Raw genomic sequence first — 23,424 nt, forward strand, 5'->3', positions numbered from 1 at the left:
GTGGGTGGACGTTTGCACAGCTTCCCTGTGACTCACTCTGCAGCCTGCCTTTATGAGGGGAAATAGCTGTAGGTGGCTGCAAAGCCCTACTTGTCTCCTCTGCTGTCTCAGCATGCTATGTAGATGGGGTCTCCCCAAGTCCTTGAAATCAAGCTACATTTCAAGCTCAGTGTCTTGAATGTATCTAGTCTCCCAAGCTATCCAGATATCAATGCGTGTTTGTTTTTTAATAAAGCTTTTTTTGTTTGTTTCTAAATGTTTATTGTATATCTGGCCATATGTGCTAGAGTCCACAAGCAAAACACTGCTCGCCACACAAAGCCAAACTGGGCAGGCATCCATATACTGTTGTAGCATCTATTTCCTTAGGAAGGGAGGAAGGCAGCTATCTAGAGCAAGCCTGGTGTTTGCATACAATAACTAGAAATTTTATGAGAGTAGAAAATTATTGGGGAGATTAATGACAGAGGTGAAATGTATAGTTGTCTGGATCTGGCCTCAAGTCAAAAAGCTAATGATTATTATATATTTTTTCTCAGATATGGTTTTCTACACACCTGTTATAGAGAAAGTGTTCGGTACACAAAATGTAAGGAAAAATGTGAAAGCAGACAATTTTTTATCACCAGTAATAGCTCCTCTTTTGTTTTGTATAATTTCTCTCTCCTTCCCCTCCCTCTCTCATACTGCAAATATATTTGTAATCTTGCATTCTAAAAAAATGTAACACTATATCATAAGGATTTTTCCCCCCATCATTTAAAGGAAAAGACTTTGCTAATTTGCTGGGTAAAATAACTAGTTTTAGTTTGCCTTCCCTTAATATTTTAGTTAGGACTAGTATGATTGTCAGTTTATTTACTTATGAGATGGTTAGTTTTTCTACTCTGTATCTTTTCATAAAATTGAAAATGTTACTAAAGTAAGCCTCTGATTTCAGATGTCCTAAACGATGCTATATTTGATGAAGATCATGATGAGATGGTGATTGTGAAGGACATAGATATGTTTTCCATGTGTGAACACCATCTAGTCCCATTTGTTGGAAAGGTAAGGTTTTTTTCTGTTGTTTCCTAACAATTTTAAAAATCACGATGAAGGTTTTAAAATTAGGATAATTATATTAAAAATTGTCACCTAATTCCTAATATTCCGGATATTTAGAATTACATATAAACCTCGACTCTTCATCAACCTGACTAATCTAATAGCTTGAAATGAACAAAATAAAAAACAAAGTAGCAGAAGGCCCTCGAGGCTACTAGCGTTTCACTGCAAATGCCATGTTAATAGGTTAAAGTAATAAGATTAAATTCTCCTCTTTTTTTTTTTTTAAGGTAGCTGCTGCAGGCTCTCAAAACCTTTGTCCTTTATTTTGACAAAATAATGTTTGATCCAAGATAGACTTTTGTGTAATATGACATGAGCAGTATTGATTGCAGAATATCTTGTAGCAGGGTTATAGTATTAGTGGCGATATGGCTATGACTCCTTGGTGACAAAGCAGAATGCTTCACCTGCAACTGTTCTTGCTCTGCTTGCTAATTCCAGTTCTGCTTTTGTAACCCTTGCTTGCTTCTTGCATCAGCCTGGGCTATAGAAGGCCCCAACACACACCAGTCGGGGCTCAGACTTCGGAGAATTAACTTCTCTGAAACTTCTCTGAGCATGCCAGTGTAATGAACTGGTTCTCCAACTCTCCGAGTATCGCTTGGCTTCTTGGACATTCCAGTCTGTCGCAACATTTGGTTCCCTGACCGGGAAGCCAACCGTGCTGGTCCCTTGTGCTACTGAGCTGGCAAAAAGAACCACCAGGCAGAGGGGGCCTTCTGTGTGAATGAGGCAGTGCCTCCTGAATTTTCCATGGGACCTCTTTCCTGGAGGCCCCCCCACGCTGGGGGTAACTGGACCCAACCGGATTCAACGGAGAAACAGATTAACTCTTTTGGGACACACATCTGGACAAAGATAAGGTCCCAGGATAAATCACCCAGTCTAGCCCATCTCCAAACGGAAGGGAAGCTTGGTCACCTCCCATGGTCTTAGGATTGAGACACCAGATAGGGATCCCCTGGGAAAGGGGGAGGGGAATGTTATAACTTGTGAATGAGTGTTTGTGTGACTGACTGATTGTGACTCCATGGAGGAAGCTATGGAGTCTGTCTGGGCCCCAACCTGCAGTTCCATGGTGACATCATAAGGCCTAACGGTGACTTGTCTCCCTTTTGGAAGACAACCAGGCCCAGGGTTTATATGAGTGCACCTTAGCCAAGACACGCCTTAAAGTTTCACGAGAGACGCGGCCAGGTGAACAACTGCGTGGCCTCTGGAAAGGGGGCTCCCAACCTTTGTCTGTTTCACCACTCCAGACATGGGAAGGAGTGCTGGAAGGTCATATTAGACTAGACATGGGGTCTGGTCAGTCCAAACCCACTGTATTAGACAGCGTGATTAGGAATTTTAAGAAGGGGTTTTCTGATGATTATGGCATGAAGTTAACCCCGGAAAACTGCACCCACTGTGAATTCAAGTGGCCCCCTTTCAGGTCAGGTGACCCTCGGAAGGAACCCTAGACTTATCAACTGTCAGAGCAGTTTACTGGGTCGTGACAGGTAATCCTGGCCACGCAGAACAGCTTCCCTATGTAGATTCCTGGTTACAGATAGCACAGAGCCTGCCCCATGGGTTCAGTTCTGCGTTAATAAGAAGGGGCAGTGCAAGGTCCTGGTAGCCCGCCCTTCAAAAGTAGGCAAGCCCCTGAAACCTGATCAATATGCATATTGGAAAGATTGGACATTGGAAAATGAATGCCCAATCAGAAAGCAGGCCTCCGGTCCCGCTGCCAAAGCCACTCAGTCAAGAAAAGGAAAGTGTCAACCAGGACCAGTGGTCCAGGACTTGATCAGACTAGCTGAGGATGGTGCTGACTAGGTAAGACTGGGCTCCATGAAATTAGGCCCCTGGAGCCCACGGTCAGCAATGATGGTAGGGGGCCAGCCTATGACTTTTATGGTGGACACAGGAGCAGAACACTTAGTAGTTACCATGCCAGTCTCACCCTTTACCGAATGAGAAATCACCGTAATTGGGGCCATGGGCACTCAAACTGCTCTCCCTTTCTGCCAGTCCTGAACGTGTCAAATTAAGGGACACCACGTTGTCCATGAATTCCTGTATCTGCCTGAATGTCCCATCCCCCTCCTCGGACAGGACCTGCTAACTAAGCTAGGAGCCCAAATAGCTTTCACTTCCAGAAAATCTGCCAGCCTAATTTTAGGAACACAGGAGACCCTGACAATGTCTGTAACAGTTCCTAGAGGGGCCAAATGGAAACCACACTCAGGAGATGAAGGAGCAAAACCCTCCTGAACTACTAGAGGAGCTCCCATTAGTGCGGGCCAAAAAACACACCCCCCCCCCCCCCCCCCGTGTTCGAATGGGAAGAACCTCACATGGGCAGGAAAGTTCAGCTAACCTGGACATGTCTGCCTCAGGGATTCAAGAACTCTCCCACCCTGATTGGTGAGGTTTTGGCCGCGGACCTCACAGCCTTCCCCGGGAGAAGAGGTAAACTGTGTCCTCCTACAATATGTAGATGATCTCCTCCTGACCAGCAACTCCCGAGAAGGTTGCTGGAAAGGCACGAAAATCCTTCTACAGTTGCTGACCGACACAGGGTACAAGGTGTCCTGGAAAAAGGAGAGATATGTCAGCCCCGAGTCCCGTATCTCGGGTTCATCATCACTGAAGGACATGTTCTCTAGGGCCCGAGAGGAAGCAAACAATCTGCTCGACCCCTAGACCCAACAACAAAAAGAAGCCCTGAGAGCTCCTAGGAGCGGCAGGGTTCTCAGGGAAGGCAAGACCCCTCTATGAGGCACTAAGCGGGCCAGAGGGGGAACTCCTAGACTGGGGCGAAAAACAGGAGACGGCATGCCAAGAAATAAAGACACTGCTCGCCAGTGCCCGGCGCCAGGACTGCCGGGTGTAAACAGTGAATTCAATCTCTTCGTCTGCGGAAAGACCATGTAGCACAGGGGTCCTCACCCAGACTGTCTGAACAGCTCGACCCGGTGGCTGCCGGTGGCCCCCTTGCTCTCGGGACCAGCCACCACAGGGACACAAGTCAGAGAGGGCTGCCAAGCTCACCTTAGGCCAGAATTCTAAATATGCTTTTGCAACCCTACATGTGCATGGGGCAATTTATAAGGAAAGGGGACTATTCATGGCTGGGGGTAAAAAAAAAAAAATCAAAAACAAAAAAAATTCTTCAACTCCTGGAAGCAGTCTGGAAACCCAAAAGAAATGCAGTCGTACACTGCAAAGGACTTCAAAAAAGAACCGACCCAATAAACTTGGGAAAGTCTTTCGCTGACCAAGCGGCAAAGAGGGTCTGTCTTCATGTCAACCATTGTCCAGGCAATAGCAAAGTATTTGAAATCAACTGGAAATTACAGGCTACATACCGGCCTCAGAGTTCAGGGGACGTTGAACGTATGAATCGAACCCTAAAGGACCACCCTAGCTAAGCTCTGCCAGAGACAGGCCTCCCTTGGTAGACTTGCTACCCCTCGCCATGTTGTGGGTCTGATGCACTCCTGGACCCACAGTATACTCCCCCTTTGAAATCTTACACAGGAGACCCCCACCCATCATTAATAAACTGAGAGGAGACCCCCCCCCCCCGACAGGTAGGAGAATTAGGCCTCTCAACCCATCTCCAGCTGCTAGGGAAAACGCTCCATAAGATAGCCCCGATGTTCTAGAGAGGGCCCCGTTCCCCTTAGGACTGGGTCCACTCCTATCAGCCTGGGCGCATAGTATGGGTTAAAGACTGGAAACAACAACACTCCAACCTGTTTGGACAGCTCCACATAGAGTTGTCTTGGCTACTCCGACTGCCATTAAAATTGCAGGTACGGCACCCTGGATTCGCCATACCAGAGTCAAAAGAGCCAACACTGAGGACCTATCAGAGTCCTGGACCACTCACAGTGACCCCACAAAACCATTACAGGGGATGCTGTGAAGAACAATGGGCATACTACCAGAAATTGATGAAGGGCCCCAACCAGCGGAACCCAAGGAACAACCAGGACTGTAATGACCTGCCCGCTGCCATTCCTGATCATTGTCGAGATCCTGACTCTAACTCTGGACAGAGGACTCGCTGCAAGCGCTCCAGTGGATTGGAGTAGACGAGAGAGACTGTTATCAATAGTCACTTACGTGCTAATAGTAGGATGTGTTGTTAACTCTAAAAGGTTTTGGAAATATTCTGTTAAAACAACTTCTTAACAAAATCCTAATCAAACTCATCCTAATAAGCCTCATCTTGCCACTAAGTGTCCCCACACCCTCATGTCCTAATGAGTGTTTTCAGACATGTATAGTGAGGCCCATAGACTTAGTTAGAGGGCATCAAAGGGGGGAATGATGTGGCTACGACTTTCTGATGACAAAGCCAATGCTTCACCTGCAACTGTTCTGCTCTGCTCACTAATTCCAGTTTCCTTTTGTAACCTTGTTTGCTTCTTTTTTTTTTTTTTTTTTTACAAAGACAGAGAGAGAGTCAGAGAGAGGGAGAGAGAGGGACAGATAGGGACAGACAGACAGGAACAGAGAGAGATGAGAAGCATCAATCATCAGTTTTTCCTTGCGACACCTTAGTTGTTCATTGATTGCTTTCTCATATGTGCCTTGACCGCGGGCCTTCAGCAGACCAAGTAATCTCTTGCTCGAGCCAGCGACCTTGGGTCCAAGCTGGTGAGCTTTTTGCTCAAGCTAGATGAGCCCACGCTCAAGCTGGTGACCTCGGAGTCTCGAACCTGGGTCCTTCTGCATCTCAGTCCGATGCTCTATTCACTCCGCCACCACCTTGTCAGGCCTTACTTGCTTCTTGCATCAACCAGGGCTATAAAAGGCCCCAAAGCCTGACAGTCGGGGCTCAGACTGGTTAAAACAAGAGAAAGAATTGTTTCCTCATGTCTCCATGATTGTTGCCTTTATAATGTTAATAATTTATCAGCTTGGTTAAAATGACTCTATTTTATATTTTTCCTTCTTCATTTTTTCCTCAGCATTTTTTGGTACATATGTGTATGCATTTCTATTAGGAATGGACTTCCGAGTGGAATTGCATGGTCATAGGGTATATACTCCTGCTTGTTTATTAGGTACTGATTTTAGTTTTCCAAAGTGGTAGTACCAATTTACACTTCATGTACTCTAATGTGAGTCCCAGTCACTTTACAACCCTTGCCAACACTTGGCACTTTGATTCTTTCTGAGTTTAGTATCCTGATGTGTGTGTAGTGGTTTCTCTGTCTCTTTAAAACCTAATTTCAAACATATATGAGGATAAAAAGACTAGTATAATCAAGTTCCATGTTCACATCAACCAGCTTCAACAATTATTAGTAAAGGCCCTGGCCAAGTACCTCATTTGGTTAGAGCATCATCCCAATACAACAAGCTTGTGGGTTCAAGCCCTGGTCAGGGTTCATAAAAGAATCAACCAGTGAATGCATAAATCAGCAGGACAACAAATCAACGTTTCTCTCTCTTTCCCTTCCTTTCTCTAAAATCAGTGAATAAATTACAAAAAGAACAGTTATCAGTAAAGAACCAATTTTATATATATGGGACATTCACATTGGACTGTTTGGAGGCAAATCTTAGATACATTATTTTTTCCATAACTTCTTCTAGTATATCTCTCTAAAAGATAAGAATTTTTAAGGAAACGTTACTCCAATTTGATTATCAACCTAAAAATTCAGCAGTAAATACTTTAACATATTAAATAATGCATATGTTATATATAAAGTATGTATAGACAGCATGAGTCTATCATTTATCATTAATATGCATCTGTAACATGATATTTTCATACTTATCTACAGTAGCACTAACATAAAATTAACAGTAGTTCCTAAATAGCATCTAATAACTAACCCATGTTTACATTTTTCTAGTTGTGTCAACTGTCTTACTATTGGTTTGTTTAAACCAGAATCCCAATAAGGGTCATGAATTTACATTGTATTTAGTTGTTGTGCCTCTTAACTCTTTTATTCTGAAATAGGACCCCTGCTCCCCCAACCCCCTTGGCATTCTTTTACTGAAGATACTGGGCCAGTTGTCCTGTATAGTATCCCACCTTCTGGCCCTTTTTCTATTCAACCTCTGGATTTCTTATAAACTTGATTAGATTTAAAACTTCTATTACCTTCTGCTATCTGTGTTTGTGTTTTTGCTAACACTGTTTTAAATATATAATTTAGTGGTGATTATCTAAAATGGACATTTAAATGACTTAGGATCTTTGGGAAGACCAGAAATAGTACAAACGCTATGCAAATTATAGTTCTGCATGTAAGTATAAAAATTTCAAGTGGTACCTGAGAAAGGTTTAACTCTGAAATACTTTTTTTTTAAAAATAAATTTTTATTAATGTTAATGGGATGACATTAATAAATCAGGGTACATATATTCAAAGAAAACATGTCTAGGTTTTCTTGTCATTAAATTATGTTGCATACCCCTCGCCCAGAGTCAGATTGTCCTCCGTCACCCTCTATCTAGTTCTCTGTGCCCCTCCCCCTCCCCCTAACTCTCTCCCTCCCTCCCTCCTGCGTCCTCCCTCCCCCCATCCCTGGTAACCACCACACTCTTGTCCATGTCTCTTAGTCTCGTTTTTATGTTCCACCAATGTATGGAATCATGTAGTTCTTGTTTTTTTCTGATTTACTTATTTCACTCTGTATAATGTTATCAAGATCCCACCATTTTGCTGTAAATGATCTGATGTCATCATTTCTTATGGCTGAGTAGTATTCCATAGTGTATATGTGCCACATCTTCTTTATCCAGTCTTCTATTTGAAGGGCTTTTTGGTTGTTTCCATGTCTTGGCCACTGTGAACAGTGCTGCAATGAACATGGGGCTACATGTGTCTTTACGTATCAATGTTTCTGAGGTTTTGGGGTATATACCCAGTAGAGGGATTGCTGGGTCATAAGGTAGTTCTATTTGCAGTTTTTTGAGGAACCACCATACTTTCCTCCATAATGGTTGTACTACTTTACAGTCCCACCAACAGTGGATGTAACTCTGAAATACTTAACGTTCTTTGGAATACTTAATGTTTAGGTGCTGCTTTTCCTTCTGCTGGCCAGGAGGGTGGTGCACAGTGCTAGTAGAGGAAAAGTCACTAGTTACAACTGGATCAGTTATTCAAGTGCACAGCAAATATTAGGTGAATAAATGCAACAAATACTGGCTGACCAAGATGTAAATAAGTCTATAATTTTATATTAGGTTAATGGATTGCTTACAAATGACCATTTACTTTTAGCCTTTTAAGAGAACTAATGTTTTTTTATACTTAATGCACATGGCTCAAAGAGAAGTAACACATACATATTAGATATCAATCAGTACCTATTAAGATTATAGAAATGACTTTGCCTTATATTAAATGCTGTAAGGCCTGACCAGGTGGTGGCGCAGTGGATAGAGTGTCGGACTGGGATGCAGAAGGACCCAGGTTCGAGACCCCGAGGTCGCCAGCTTGAGCGCGGGCTCATCTGGCTTGAGCAAAGAGCTCACCAGCTTAGACCCAAGGTCGCTGGCTCCAGCAGGGGGTTACTCGGTCTGCTGAAGGCCCGCGGTCAAGGCACATGTGAGAAAGCAATCAATGAACAACTAAGAAGTCGCAACGCACAACGAGAAACTGATGATTGATGCTTCTCATCTCTCTCCGTTCCTGTCTGTCTGTCCCTGTCTATCTCTGCCTCTGAAAAAAAAAAAATGCTGTAAGAACTTATAGATGCATATTGAGAACTTAGGTGTTAGCAATAGCCAGAGGAAAAGTGGGAGAGGGGGGAGGGAGAGGAGGCAAAGCTGGGGAGATGAGGACAGAAAGAGACTCTGCGTGGGACAGAATGCATGAAGTGGTGTGTAGATGATGTTATATTGAGCTGTACACTTTAAACCTGTATGGTTTGGCGAACCATGTCATCCTACTAAATTAAAAATAATTAATTTAAACCAACTTAGGTGTTGTTAGGATCCAGATTCTGCACAGTCACATTTGTATCCATGTCCTTCTCCTGTCAGGAAAATGGTACTCTCCAGAGGCTTAGAAGTGGGGCTACCATGCATGATGAAGGGCATAGGACCCCTCTTTCTGGGTAGCAGGGTGGGGTGTTTAGGGCCACAGTGATGTGTGAAATGGCAGTCTTTATAGTTATAGTTTCGCCCATCTAAAGGAGGCTTTCCTGGCTACATTTTAATGTTGCTACAAGATAATTTGCACTTTCTTGAGATGTTCCCACTTAATAGAGGAAAGACTTTAAGAATTGTATGGAGAGTTTAACTTCACCAAGAAATACCATGACAATGTTTCAAATTTTTTGTTTTTAATAGAGTCATTCTTATATTTTTTTCTTTTAGTGCATTTATATTATTTATTTTTTTCTTATTTTTTAGTGAGAGGAGGGGAGGCAGAGACAGACTCCTGCATGCTACAGGACCAGGATTCACCCAGCAAGCCCAGAGAGGGCAATGCTCTGCCCATCTGGGGCCCTTGCTCTGTTGCAATCAGAGCCATTTTGTTTAGTACCTGAGGCAGAGGCCATGGAGCCATCCTCAGTGCCCAGGGCCAACTCACTCCAGTCGAGCCATGGCTGCAGGAGGGAAGGAGAAGAGATAGAGAGAGAGAAGTGAGAGGGGCAGGGGTAGAGAAGCAGATGGGCACTCCTCCTGGGAGCCCTAACTGGGAATCAAACCCAGGACATCCACATGCTGGGCTGATGCTCCACCACTGAGCCAATGGCCAGGGCCTGTGTTATTTTTTATTTTATTTGTTTAGATTTTATTTTTTCATTTTTATTAGAGAGAGAGAGAGAACAGGGGGAGGAGCTGGAAGCTTCAATTCCCATATGTGCCTTGGCCAGACAAGCCCAGGGTTTTGAACCGGTGACCTCAGCATTCCAGGTTGATGCTTTATCCACTGTGCCACTACAGGTCAGGTGGGCCTATGTTATTTTTAAATGCTTATTAAAGTGCTTCATATTCTAAGTCTTAAATCTTAATGTCTTAGAGGTACATTTTTATTGTGTTGAATTATATATAAGTATTCTATATGATGTGTCCTTATTTTGTTGTTTTGTCACAAGGAAGCACTATATTTTCACTTAGCTCATTTCTGTCTCTTCTCTGAAGGTCCATATCGGTTACCTTCCCAACAAGCAAGTCCTTGGCCTCAGCAAACTTGCCAGGTAAGTATGACTGCGTGGTGAATAGGAAGACAGGTGTATAGGTCGTGGCCTTACACAGCGAGCGTCTCACCAGGCTTTCTTTATTGACCAGTGTGAATCTAACATGGAAATCACATTGCAACTTAGAATTTACAGTGGCAGAGACAGACTTGGAGGACTTAGAGGACCTGAAATGCAAATGTCCTTTTCCTCACTCCCTCATTGCCTACCCTCCTCCCCTATCTCCCAGCCTTTCCTCCACTGGCACATCCTTGAAATCTGAGTTCACACCTTTCTCTGTAGAGCCTGCCCTGACCAGAGAGGATCTGAGCCCCTGTCCTGTAAGGGTGGGTTAGCTAATGGGAGGGGTGGGGGAGGAAACCTGGCAGGGGTCTAACTGCACTGCATTGTTTTCAGACTTTTAATCAAACCACCAATTGGGGTCTCAACCCTGCCTTTTACTCTGGGGTACCTTCGGGCGTCTTTCTGGGGTCCTGCAAGACCAGCCAGGTCACTTATGGTTTCTTTGCCTCTTCAGACACAAGATTCATTTACTCTGCTTTTGATCTGGTCACTATAACCTCGATCAAGTTATTAAAAGTTAGCTTGGTTTATTTTAAAAGGGTGGGGCTTGACTGTATATTTATTACCTATTTCTTCATTGTGTTCCTAACTCTCTCTCAACACACACTTTCTTTTCACTTGTTTTTCTAGGGATTAAGGAAAAAAGTAAGTAGAATAGAACATTTTAATTTCCCCAGTGTTTAACTTTTTTTTTTTTTTTTTTTAAAGATTTAACTTACTGATTTGAGAGAGTGAGAGGGAGAGAAGGGGGGGAGGAGCGGGAAGCATCAACTCATAGGAGTTGCTTGTTGTATGTGCCTTGACCATGGAAGCCTGGGGTTTTGAACCAGTGACCTCATCATTCTAGGTTGAGGCTTTATCCACTGCGCTGCCATAGGTCAGGCATCCCTGGTGTTTGACTTTATTTCTGGATGACAATCTTGCCACCAGCTAGAGTTCCTTGGCACCATGAAAGGATGTTATTGTATCAGTTGTAAGTGCTTCACTGCAATAAGACTCTTAACACAAATCCAGAAACACCTTGCCACCTTCCACTGATCGGAACCCCCTGGCAGCGACTAGGGGTTGCTGAGAGGGTATTGGTGGGGATGGGGTAATTGACCCTACTATAATTTCTATTGCCAATGCTGTATTTTTCACTTATAGGGATTCTGGTTGATGCCTGTCACAGACTATTCATATGCAAAACGTGTGTAGTGGATGGTTTTTATATTATAAAAAAACTTGGCAGACTACATAGGCCTATGTCTTAAGGAAAGCAGTCTTCTCTCTTTAGAAGACCACACTGTGTAGCCCATGGGCACATCTTTATGGAAATGGTTTCTGGAGTGATCCAATGAGATCTTGGAATAAATGTATTTGGGTTAGAAGGAGTAATCTTTGGTTATTTCCTTTCCTAGTAAAAGGAAAAAATCTCAAATAATTAAGCTTTTATGAAACAATACAAAGGAGTTGATTATTGGCCTAGAGATTTGTCCTGACATTAATAGGATTAAAACTTAAAAAAAAATGGAACACTAAACCAAAGAACTGAGTATGTGTTACTGTCAGATAGGTTGTAAAAAATTTGAATGAAGGGTCTATTAAATAGAAAAGAAGGCTAAGATTTTACCCAACTGCTTCCTTCTTGTAAGAAGTAGGAATATTTAGGGAATGAAGAATAATAAAGCAAGCCGAATGCCTTGGCAAAAATTCACTACTCATTTTAATCTTGTATGCAAAGTTTGTTATATGCATGCCTTTAAATGAATGACCTTTCAGTGCCACAGAAGTCAAATATCAAACAGTAAAGCCTTAAGTAACAAGAAGATGCCACAAGTGACTCGACCTGGTTTAACTCTAGTAGAATTCTAGAATAAACTTAGTTTTAATAGAAATTCCTTTTGTTGCTGAAAATTCATTCAACATCTATCAGTTTTCTTGCCTGAGAATAACTGAGTGAACATAATTAAATCTTGAATCTCAAATTGCAGTGCCTCGTGATAACCATGATTAGTCTATTTATTGAGCAACTACTGTGAAAGGCCACTGTGCCAGAGAGAAGTGGGACATAGCCTCTGCCCTCAAGGAGGGCGAGAGCATGAGGCAGCAGGTGCCACAAAAATGCCTGGTCTGGAGCTCCCAGTTCAGAGGAGCCAAGATGGCTGTGGCCTGGGACGGTGAAGAGACCTGAGGTGGAGAGCTGCTCAGAATTCTACAATAAATGGAAGAGAAGTTCCTCTAGGTGTGGTTAATACATAAGCAAAGGCAAATAAGAGGGTAGGGGCAAAGCATATTCCAGTGGCTGGGAGCAGATTTAATGGATTGAAGCTAAGATTTAGACAGGTGAAAGGAAATAGTTAAAATGTTAAAATGTAAGGTAAGCATTAGATTACGAAGTGGACATTTGTTGTCCCTTCTTTTTCAATTATAAAAGTAACATATATACCAGTTAAATTGATTTATTTAAAATTTAAAAAAGATTTTATTAATTGACTTTAGAAAGAGGAAAGAGAGAGCGAAAGAGAAGGGTGGTGTGGAGAAACAGGAAACATCAACTAGTAGTTGCTTCTGGTATGTGCCTTGACTGGGCAAGCCCGGGGTTTCAAACTGGCGACCCCAGCATTCCAGGTTGACGCTCTGTCCACTGTGTCACCACGGTCAGTCCATACCAGTTAAATTCATATGTAAATGAGTGAGTAAAAGGAAAGTTCTTTTTTTGTATTTTTATTCCCCAGAGTAAAAACTAGATATTTATTTCGCTATCCCTTCAGAAAATTTCTGTGAAAATGCAAACACAAGGGTTTTTAAAATTAGCAAAACCAACCTGACCAAGCGGTTGTGCAGTGGATAGAGCATCAGACTGGGATGCGGAGGACCCAGGTTCGAGACCCCGAGGTCGCCAGCTTGAGCGCCGACTCATCTGGTTTGAGCAAAGCTCACCAGCTTGGACCCAAGGTCACTGGCTTGAGCAAAGAGTTACTCGGTCTGCTGAAGGCCCACGGTCAAGGCACATATGAGAAAACAATTAATGAACAACTAAAGTGTTGCAACAAAAAACTGATGATTGATGCTTCTCATCTCTTTCCATTTCTGTCTGACTGTCCCTATCTATCCCTCTCTCTGCCTATCTCTGTAAAAAAGAAAAAAGAAAAAAAAAAAAAAGCAAAAACAAAGAAAAAGAGTGGATGAGATCATACCCTATATTTTGTACTACAACATTTTTTAAAAATCTAGAATACATCAAAATCCTTTGTACATCTTTTAGTCCAAAAAGCCCAAGTTCCTTTTAATGGTTACATAGTATTTCTTTGATTGATTAATATAATGCATTTAACCAGTCTTTGATATAGATACGTATAGTCTACAGTTTGAGGCTGTCAAAAAAGAAAGAAATGCTTGAGTGAACAGATTTGTATATATGTGCATACTTTGAGTCTACCTGTAAGAAAAATTACTAGAGTAAAATTTGCTGGGTTAAGGGGAGGTGAATTTTTTACTTTACTAAATTGCTCTCCAAAAAAAGATTATACCAATTCATACTCTAATAATAAAGGGTGTGTCTTTCTCCACATTTGCCATCATTGGGTTTCATTATACTTTTTAATTTTTGCCAACTTGGTAAGTGAAAATGGTACCTGTTGTTTTAATTTGCATTTCTTCAACAGAGTGAGGTTGAATCTTTTCAGAAACTTCCTGCACTTAGCCTTTGCTAATTTTTCTGTTGGGTTGCTTGTCTTTTTATTACTGATTTGTCTGAGCTCTCTGAATGTTGAAGCAGTTAGGTCAGATGCTGTAAGTCATTTTTCTAGGCTTGCCATTTGTCCTTTGATTTTGCTATATAGTATTATTTTTCCATAAAGAAGTTAAAAACTTATGTAGTCATAAACTCATGTTTCCTTGGTTATGTTTATACTTGAATCTTTGCTCCCTTTGGAATGTATTTTGGGGCTAGGGGTGAGGAGGAAGCCACCCATTCCTGTTGCGTGCTTACCAACTTCCTGCTGCACCCCTGCGTCCCTCCCAATACCATGCTACTGCCTTCTTGCTCTCTGCTGACACTCTCTGGTGGATGTTTAAAACATTAATTAATTTATTGATTGATTGATTTGAGAGAGAGAGAGAGAGAGAGAGAGAGATTGATTTGTTATCTATGCATTCATTGGTTGATTCTCGTATGTACCTTGAGCCAGGATCAAACTTGCAACCTTGGCATATCATGACGAAGCTCTAACCAACTGGGATACCCAGCCGGGACGTGGGCTTCCCTTATGCTTCTCCTGGATTATATGTTAAACTCCTAACTTCTCTTTGCCTCTAATCTCTTAGGGTTCTTAAATCTGCTCTCATACCTGCTAGGATGTTCTTTCTGAAGTGTGGCTGTGCTGCTGCTGTAAGAGAAAGTTCAAACTCCTCACTTTAGCTGACAAGTCTGTTGTGATCCAGCCTCATCTGCTGCACATTTGCTCTTTGCTCTAGCCGCACCTCAGAATTTACAGCCTGGTGTCAAGTCAAGTAATATGAAGGCATCAAAAATGCTCTTAAGATTTGCAAGGGTTACGTGATACCATCCAAGGGTTCTTCCTGCAAAAGTGTCACCAGACTGCTTTCCCAGTAGCCAGAGGACGAAGAAGAGAAAAAGCATAATGCAAAAGAGAAAACAAAGGGCCTAGCACGGAGGCTATAAGACTAGTAAGTGGGCTATTTAAATAAGATTTACATTGGATTAAATCCTGTACCCAACTATATTCCCTTTATTTTTTTTTTTTTTATTTTTTTTTTTTTTCTTTCATTTTTCTGAAGCTGGAAACAGGGAGAGACAGTCAGACAGACTCCCGCATGCGCCCGACCGGGATCCACCCGGCACGCCCACCAGGGGCGGTGCTCTGCCCCCCAGGGGGCGATGCTCTGCCCATCCTGGGTGTCGCCATATTGCGACCAGAGCCACTCTAGCGCCTGAGGCAGAGGCCACAGAGCCATGCCCAGCGCCCGAGCCATCTTTGTTCCAATGGAGCCTTGGCTGCGGGAGGGGAAGAGAGAGACAGAGAGGAAAGCGCGGCGGAGGGGTGGAGAAGCAAACGGGCGCTTCTCCTATGTGCCCTGGCCGGGAATCGAACCCGGGTCCTCCGCACGCTAGGCCGACGCTCTACCGCTGAGCCAACCGGCCAGGGCTTATTTTTTAAAAAAATCATAAAAGTTCAAAATAAAGATCAAGGCACAATTTATCAGAGGAGACAAAGTGGTTTTCTTATTTTGATAAAGTTTGTATAATAAAAGTGGTCCTGAATTTTTATATGTCAGATGGGATAAAAAAACAAAGACAGGAGCTGGCTGAAATGAATTCAGAAACTGCCATACCTGAAAGAGGTGAGTGGGGACACTAATTACCTCTCCATCTTTGATTGAGGTGGACAAAAAAGCATATGCAAAGCAGAGTAATAAAATTTTGGCCAAAAGAAAACATAAACTTAAAAAAAAAAAATGAACAGATGTAACAAGAAAACTAGAAATTAATACAAAATTATTTTTAAAAACCAGCTATTTAGAAGCTATAGCTCTTTTAAATTTCTTTAACATGATGGAAAGTCATAATGATGCAAACACTGTGTGTTAATATATGCAATCCAAAGTACAAAGCTGTAGTTTGGGATTAATACCAATTCTCCTCAAACTTTTCCAAAAAAATAGAAGAGAGAACACTTCTAAACTCATTTTTCAAGACCAGCAATACCCTATTATCAAATCAGACAAGGACCCTACAAGAAAGGAAAATGAATTCCTGATGAACATAGATGCAAAAATCCTCAACAATATATTAACAAACTGAATTCAGCAATACATTAAAATGATTAAACACTGTGATCAAGTGGGATTTCTCCCAGGGATGCAAGGATGATTCAACATTGGCAACTCAATCAATGAGATACACCACATTAACAAAATGAGGGATAAAAACCATGATTATCTCAATAGATGTAGAAAAGCATTTGACAAAATTTATTATCCATTAATGATAAAAAATTCACTCAAAATGGATTGAAGACTTTAACATTAAAACCCGAAACTATAAAACTTCTAGAAGAAAACATGGGGTAAACTCCTTGATGTCAGTCTGAGTGTGATTTTTTGGATTAGACAACAAAAGTAAAAATAAACAAGTCTGACTACATCAAACTATAAACATGTGCACAGCAAAGGAAACCATCAACAAAATAAAAAAACAGCCTATAGAATGGGAGTAAATATTTGCAAATAATATATCTGATAAAAGTTAAACCCAAAATATATAAAGAACACATACAACTCAATAACAAAAAAACAAAGAATTCAATTAAAAAATGGGCAGAAGAACTGAATAAACATTTCTCCAAAGAAGATATATAATACAAATGGCCAACAGGTACATGGAAAGATACTCAATGTTACTAATCATCAGGAAACTACAAATCATAACCTATATAGGATATCACCTCACACCTGTTATAATGGCCATGATTTAAAACACAAAAGATGAGTGCTAGTAAGGCTGTGAAGAAAAGGGAACCCTTATGTACTGTTTGTGGGAATGTAAATTGGGGTAGCCACTATAGAAAACAGTATGAAGATTCCTTGAAAAATTAAAAATAGAACTTCCATATGATCTAGCAATCCCACTTCTGGGTGTATATTGAAAGTAAATGAAGACAGGATATCGAAGAGATATCTGTACTTCATTGTTCTCACCAAAATAAGTAAGTAGGTAAGTAAATAAATAAATAAGGTGTGGATGTGGGTGGGGGAATGTTTTTACAATACGGGTGCATATGAAATCATCATGAGATACACTGTAAATAGAGTACAATGTTTATATTGATTATGCCTCAAAGCTGACATTTTTTGGAGGTAAATTTATAGCCACAAGTGCTTCCATTATTAAGTAAGAAATACTGACAAGAAATAAAGAAAGCATTTAATATATATATACTTATATATATATATGTGTGTGTATTTAAAATTACAAAGCATCCTTAATGGAACAAATGGGGAAAAAGTGAGACAAAATTTAAATGATTAACCCTTTGAGTAGTAAGTTTTTTCATGCTTGTTGACCCCAGGAGTGAATTTTTTTCAAAAAATGAAATTAGTTCCAGTTCCAGTTTTTTTAACTTAAAATCATGTTTGTTTGATAACCAGTTTATAGAAACATGAAGAACATACATATACCTTTTTTTAATGTTGCCTTACACATTTTTAAAATAAAAATTTTTGTTATCTGGATGGTCAGGAGGCACAAGGATGTACATGAATGTTCGTACTTCTCAAATTAATAGAAAGCATAAATCAAAATGTTGAAAATCTCGTATCATGGATTGCTTGGAAGTCTGAATGAGAGGATAAATACTTATATCTTGGGATGAGAGGCTATGTAACTAAAAGTAAGCTTTAAAAACTTCTTTCAGAATAAGATTTTTAAAAAACGAAGATGGAGAGAGAAGGGAATGAATCGCAAGTTAGAAAATATGGCTAAATTAGTAACCGCTAGAAAAAGTCAAAGTAATGTTAGGGCTGGGAAGAATGGGAAAGGGCAGGACCCAGTCATTTTAACAGGTATTCTTTCAAACTTCCAAGTCACCACAATTCCCATGTTGTATAAATAATCCAAAAGCATTAAGAAACCCGAAAAGCTCTACAATCAATTTGATGAAGTTGCCTATCCCTAATAAAGCTTGATAAAATGAGCCTTATAGACTAATCTCACTTAGGAATGTAGTTTTAAAATTCCAAAATGTATTTCAAAAACCCTTACTTTAACAGGCTACAAGTATTATTTTCATCATGACCCAAGACGGTTTACCCTAAGATTACAAAAATGATTTAGATTAAAATTGAGAACTACTGATTTTGGCAGTATGGCAAACTAGAGTGTAATGATATCCCCCTAGGTATAGCATACTCAGATGTGATGTGGGTGAACATTTCACACACTGGACAAAATGTAAGGCAATCCCAGTGAGAATCCATAGGAATTAGCCAGAATAGGAGCCAACCTCAGGGATCTCTCCTTCCTATTCACCCCAAATTGGAGTAGATACCTGTTAGCCTTATTCTGGAGATAGCTTTAAAAAGAGTCCATAGGCATGTTCTGTATATATTAGGGTTTGCGATCACAGTTCACATGACCTTTGTGGGCCTCAAAAAAAAGAAACAAAAAACAAACAAACAAAAAAACAAAATCCAAACCAATAATTTACTGTAAAATGCCACCAAGAAGAGAGCCTGCAATGCTTAGCAGAAATAAGTGCACGTTCTCTGATGCACTTTTATCCATGCCTCAAAGACTTCCCATGGATGATGTTCCAAAGAACATGAATTCAACGAAAATAAAAGAAAACAAGCCATCATGGGTCAGAGTTACCTGAAACAAATGGTCAAAGGGGGCAGGTTCTCGAGTTAATGGATGCAGAATATATAAGTATGTTAGAGGATAAGAGTCCTGAAAGTTTGACAAAGGAGTAATTAGCCAGGCATACTGGAAAAATGACCAAATAACTTCTTAAAAAAAGGTAATTGAATCAAAAGCCCAATGCATTCACATTAAATAGCAGCATAGGCACAGCCTAAAGGAACTGAAAGAAAGGTCTGAAATTGTAGAGGATGCAACACAGAGAGACAGGTACAAACATGAATGAGAATGTAAAAGATACGGAGACTGAGAAGGTCCAATATGCCCTTAATTAAAATTCCAGGAAATGACAGAGACAATGGGCAGGTGCAATGTTAGAGAAGGTAATAGCTGAAAATGTCTCTGATTACATGCAAAATAGCAGTCTTCAGATTCAGGAATCCTAATAAATCCCAAATAGGGCCAATTAAATTAAGTCCCCACCTATATTCAATATGGAAAACTGTACAGTATACATACTCAAATATCATAAAAGCAGCCACAGAGAAAACTATTATCTACAAGGTAACATCAATTAGACTGACAATTGGTTTGCTATTGGCATTGTTGAAAGGCAGGTAATATCAGTGTCAAATTAGAATTCTGTTCCCAAGAAATACCTCTCAAATTTTTTGCAAGAATTGGGGCAAATACACATTTTTTTTTTATTCAGGGAAGCTATATGATTTTTGTTAATGTTGAGAAGATAGAAATTCAACATCTAATTTTTACTCAAAAAGAAAAATGAATAAACTTGGAATAAGAAGTCATAAACTCTCTGAGCATAGGAATCCTGTTCACCACACAATTGTACATCATAAGTACACAATGATAAACACGAATGACCCTCCTTTGGCGTGACAATGGCTATCAACCAAAAACAGGCAACCCAGGTGACAGTAAAATGTTAGAGGCATTCCTATGAAAGCATGGAGCAAAATATGAATGCTCAATGTCACCACTGTTGTCTAATATTGTACCTGAAATTTTGCTTGAGTAAAAGAAACTATGAGAAGAAAGACATTACTAATTTTTAAATCAATGGCATCTCTTACTTATATAACAAAAGTTAATTACCTGAAAAACTATCAGCAGTAATTTATACAGACATTTGACCCAGCAAGAATGAGACAGGCCCTGGCTGGTTGGTTCAGTGGTAGAGCATCAGCCTGGTGTATGGACATCTTGGGTTTGGTTCCTGATCAGGGCACACATGAAAAGCGACCATCTGCTTCTTTCGCCTTTCCTCTCCCCCTTCTCTCCCTCTTCTCTTGCAGCCAGTGGCTTGATTGGTTCAAGTATCAGCCCTGGGCACTGAATATGGCTCGGTTGGCCTGAGCATTGGCCTCATGCACTAAAAATAGAAATAGCTCAATTGATTTGAGCATCTGCCCCAGACAAGGGTTGCTGAGTGGATCCCGGCTGGGGTGCATATGGGAGTCTGTCTCACTACCTCCCCTCCTCTCTCTCACACACACAAAAAAGAATGAGATATATTTTTTATCTGGGAACTTGAGCCATCTTTTCTCAGGTTTTTGTTTAAAATAAAAAATAGATATTGGAATTTCTTCAATGTTGTTTACCTACTGGGAACACAGAAGGATCAGAGTGAATCCTGCCTTCAGGTGGAGTGGTAAATAGGGCAGTGTACCACTTACTGACGTTATTGGCTGTCACAGAGGTATCCAGGAGCAAGCTGTTGGTTCTGAGAGTCGTACTGGGGGGGAAGAGCTTTTAAATGCCTCATGGACAAGGTGATTCTTGAGTCCAAATTCGCGACTAAAAGGCCAGATTTTAAAGAAAAGATCCTTAATGTGCACTGCTATTCTAAAATGGGTGATTCACGTGGCCATCTTTACATTTCACAACTAGAATGAAAGATGTTGAAAGGAGGAAAATCATCACTTGACAGATTGTGTTATAAGCTAGCATCAGTAAGGTTTTATTCTGGGAGGGAGTTAATCATTGAATGCTTATATAGACCTATTTTATAAAGAGATGTCTGAAGGAGGCTGTTCACTTCTAATCTGATTATACTAATAGGTTTAGTTGGTACAGTAGTTGACAGTGGTCTGCCTATTAATTAACAAGTAGTCTTTTTATTTTTAACTTGATCTTTAAGCTCTGATTAAACAATATGACTAATTAGAACACATGCGATTTGGCTTAGAATGGATGGCTTGGGAGCTTTAAAATTACTCATCTCTAATTGCGGTTTTCGTAAGTGAACTATGTACTCTTAATTCTTGCTGTTTGCGGACATAGGGAGGCACCACTCTGTCATAGCTGGTCTCCCTTAGTCCTCCCCTCTTCTCATTCTCCTGTAGTTTATATATCTTTCTATCCTCCTGTAAGCATTAATCTGCCCGCACCCTACAGCTGCTTCAACAAAGTCCTTTTAGTCTTACGACAAAGCCTTAGCAATTTCAGTTAAAAATGTTTTTGTATTAACTAAAACAATTCTTTCTTTTTTAGGATTGTAGAAATCTATAGTAGAAGATTACAAGGTAAATTTTAAAACTATCTTTTTACAGAAAATATTTTTTCTTAAGGAAAAAGCATTTAGTTGTTTTAAGTATTATACATATGACTTATACAAATTAAAACCTCATAGGAATATAAAACAGAAAAGCCTGCTCTATATACTCCTTCACATTTTTAGTCATACACAAACATTTTAAAATCAATTTATTTGTATTACATTTCAGAATGGGCTCATATTATACATAATGGGCTTCACTTATCTTTTCTTCTACTTTTTCTTTTTTTTGTTTTTTTTACTTACATCTTGAACACCCCCCCACACACACACACACACGTAAGTATTGCATCTGTTTTGCCCACTGTTAGCATTCCGTTTCATGGCTGTGCTTGATTTAATCAATCCCTGCTCTGATAGATATTTGGGAATTTTGTCAGCTTTCAAATGAATGTAACATTGCAGTGAATGTATGTACTCAAAGATTAGTTGTGTATTCAGCACAGGAACTGCATTATTTAGGCTGAATCATTGTTTTTCAGCATTGCTGTAAGTATAGTTCAGTAGTCAGACTGATTACTTTGTTAATCCTGTTGCCAAGCTATGTATTCCTGGGCTCTGCTCAATCTCTGTGAAGGTGCTGGTTATCAATATCCTGTTGGTTTTGCTGCACACCTGAGAGACAGCTGCGTTCTAATCCGTTCCCTGGAGGGCGCCAGGGCTTCCTGAGCTCTCGTCAGCACCTGCACTGCGGGGCGGGGAATTGAACAAGGGCCTCCTGTGGCCCAGGCAGCAGTCAACTGGTAGAGAAGCGGGTGTGTCTTGCTTTTTAAATCTCACAGAAGTCTGCTTTTTAAAGATTTTATATACTCTCGAGACAGCAAAAGCTTTCAGCTGTTTGTGTCAGATACTTAAACTGAGCTCCTTGTCACATCCACAGTTCAAGAGCGCCTTACGAAACAAATTGCCATAGCAATCACAGAAGCCTTGCGACCTGCCGGAGTTGGGGTGGTGGTTGAAGCAACGTAAGTCCGCATTCGCCTTTAGTGATGTCAGAGTAGTGCATGAAAATGATACTCAGTGCTGCTCGGTTTTCACACACTGCCACTGTCACGTTTCCCATCTTTGAGCCTGAAGCACTTTGTCCTCTTAAAATTTATTTATTTATTTATTTAATTTTATTTTTTAGTGAGAGAGGGAGAGAGAGACCGGGGTGGGGTAGAGAAAGAGAGAAATGAGAGGCATCCAAGCTTAGTTCTGTCACTTTCATTGATTCCTTCTCATATGTGACTGAGGGCTCAGTTTGATCCAGTAACCCCTTGCTCAAACCAGGGACCTTGGGATCTTTTCAGTGCTCCCAAGCTGAAGCCGGCGGCCCTGTGCTCAAGTTTACAAGCCAGCACTCAAGCCAGATGAGCCCATGCTCAAGCTGGGGACCTTGGGGTTTTGAACCTGGGACCTCAGTGTCCCAGGTCAACACTCTATCCACTGTGCCACCACTGGTCAGGCTCCTTTTACCTCTTTCATGTACTGTGTTGCCAATATGGGAACCAGGGCACGGGAGACTGTTTTTTCTTTTTTGGTGGGGGTTGTGGAAGAGTAGGGAGTCATAAGCTTAGGTGTAGTGATTCGCACAGCCAGCAGTGTTGTCTATCTCCTCTCGATTTCTACTTCAGCTCTTTGTTGCTCCAAGCAGAGTTTTTCAAATATTTTGACACACATTTAAAAGACAGAACTAAGAATGGGTACAAAGAGCAACTGAAGACATGTGTGTAAGTTAGAATGCATTCTGAGAATTACAACAGCTTGTGGGCAAGGTTCTCATCCACTCTCCGGGCGTGGCATGCGCTCTGTACTGTGTGTTCCATCCAGCTTCACCAGCTTGCTTCAACCAGGTGGGCACCGTCCTCTGGATTCCAGCCGGTGAACCCAGCACACTGCAGTATCTCTCTGGGCACCACAACCTGCATGGCACTGTCTTGGTCCTGACAATGGGCCAAGTGGGGACCCTGGATTTCTATTTATCTTAGAGGGTATTGTCTCTCTGTAGACCACTCGTATTATTTTCACCTAGGAAGACTATCCCATTTCCCCCCTCTCCTGTTGGATGCTGTAAGAACTTAACCACTGAGAACAATAAGTGCTATTAGACTTCAGAAACTTAAAAAAAGTTTTGTATTTTTTTTTGATAAAA

At 40.9% G+C, this 23,424-nt stretch overlaps 1 protein-coding gene across 1 annotated transcript in view; it reads left to right on the forward strand.

Annotated features, from left to right (window-relative positions):
• Positions 1–23,424, forward strand: part of GCH1 (GTP cyclohydrolase 1) — a 61,879-nt gene that overhangs the window by 35,591 nt on the left and 2,864 nt on the right. The window contains exons 2-5 of the mRNA XM_066276272.1: positions 941–1,050; positions 10,232–10,287; positions 21,227–21,258; positions 22,171–22,255. Of these exons, the coding sequence (XP_066132369.1) occupies positions 941–1,050; positions 10,232–10,287; positions 21,227–21,258; positions 22,171–22,255 (283 nt within the window). The remainder of the gene's footprint in view (positions 1–940; positions 1,051–10,231; positions 10,288–21,226; positions 21,259–22,170; positions 22,256–23,424) is intronic.

This window comes from Saccopteryx bilineata, chromosome 4 (genome assembly GCF_036850765.1).
Source record: "Saccopteryx bilineata isolate mSacBil1 chromosome 4, mSacBil1_pri_phased_curated, whole genome shotgun sequence".
Classification (NCBI taxonomy): Eukaryota; Metazoa; Chordata; class Mammalia; order Chiroptera; family Emballonuridae; genus Saccopteryx; species Saccopteryx bilineata.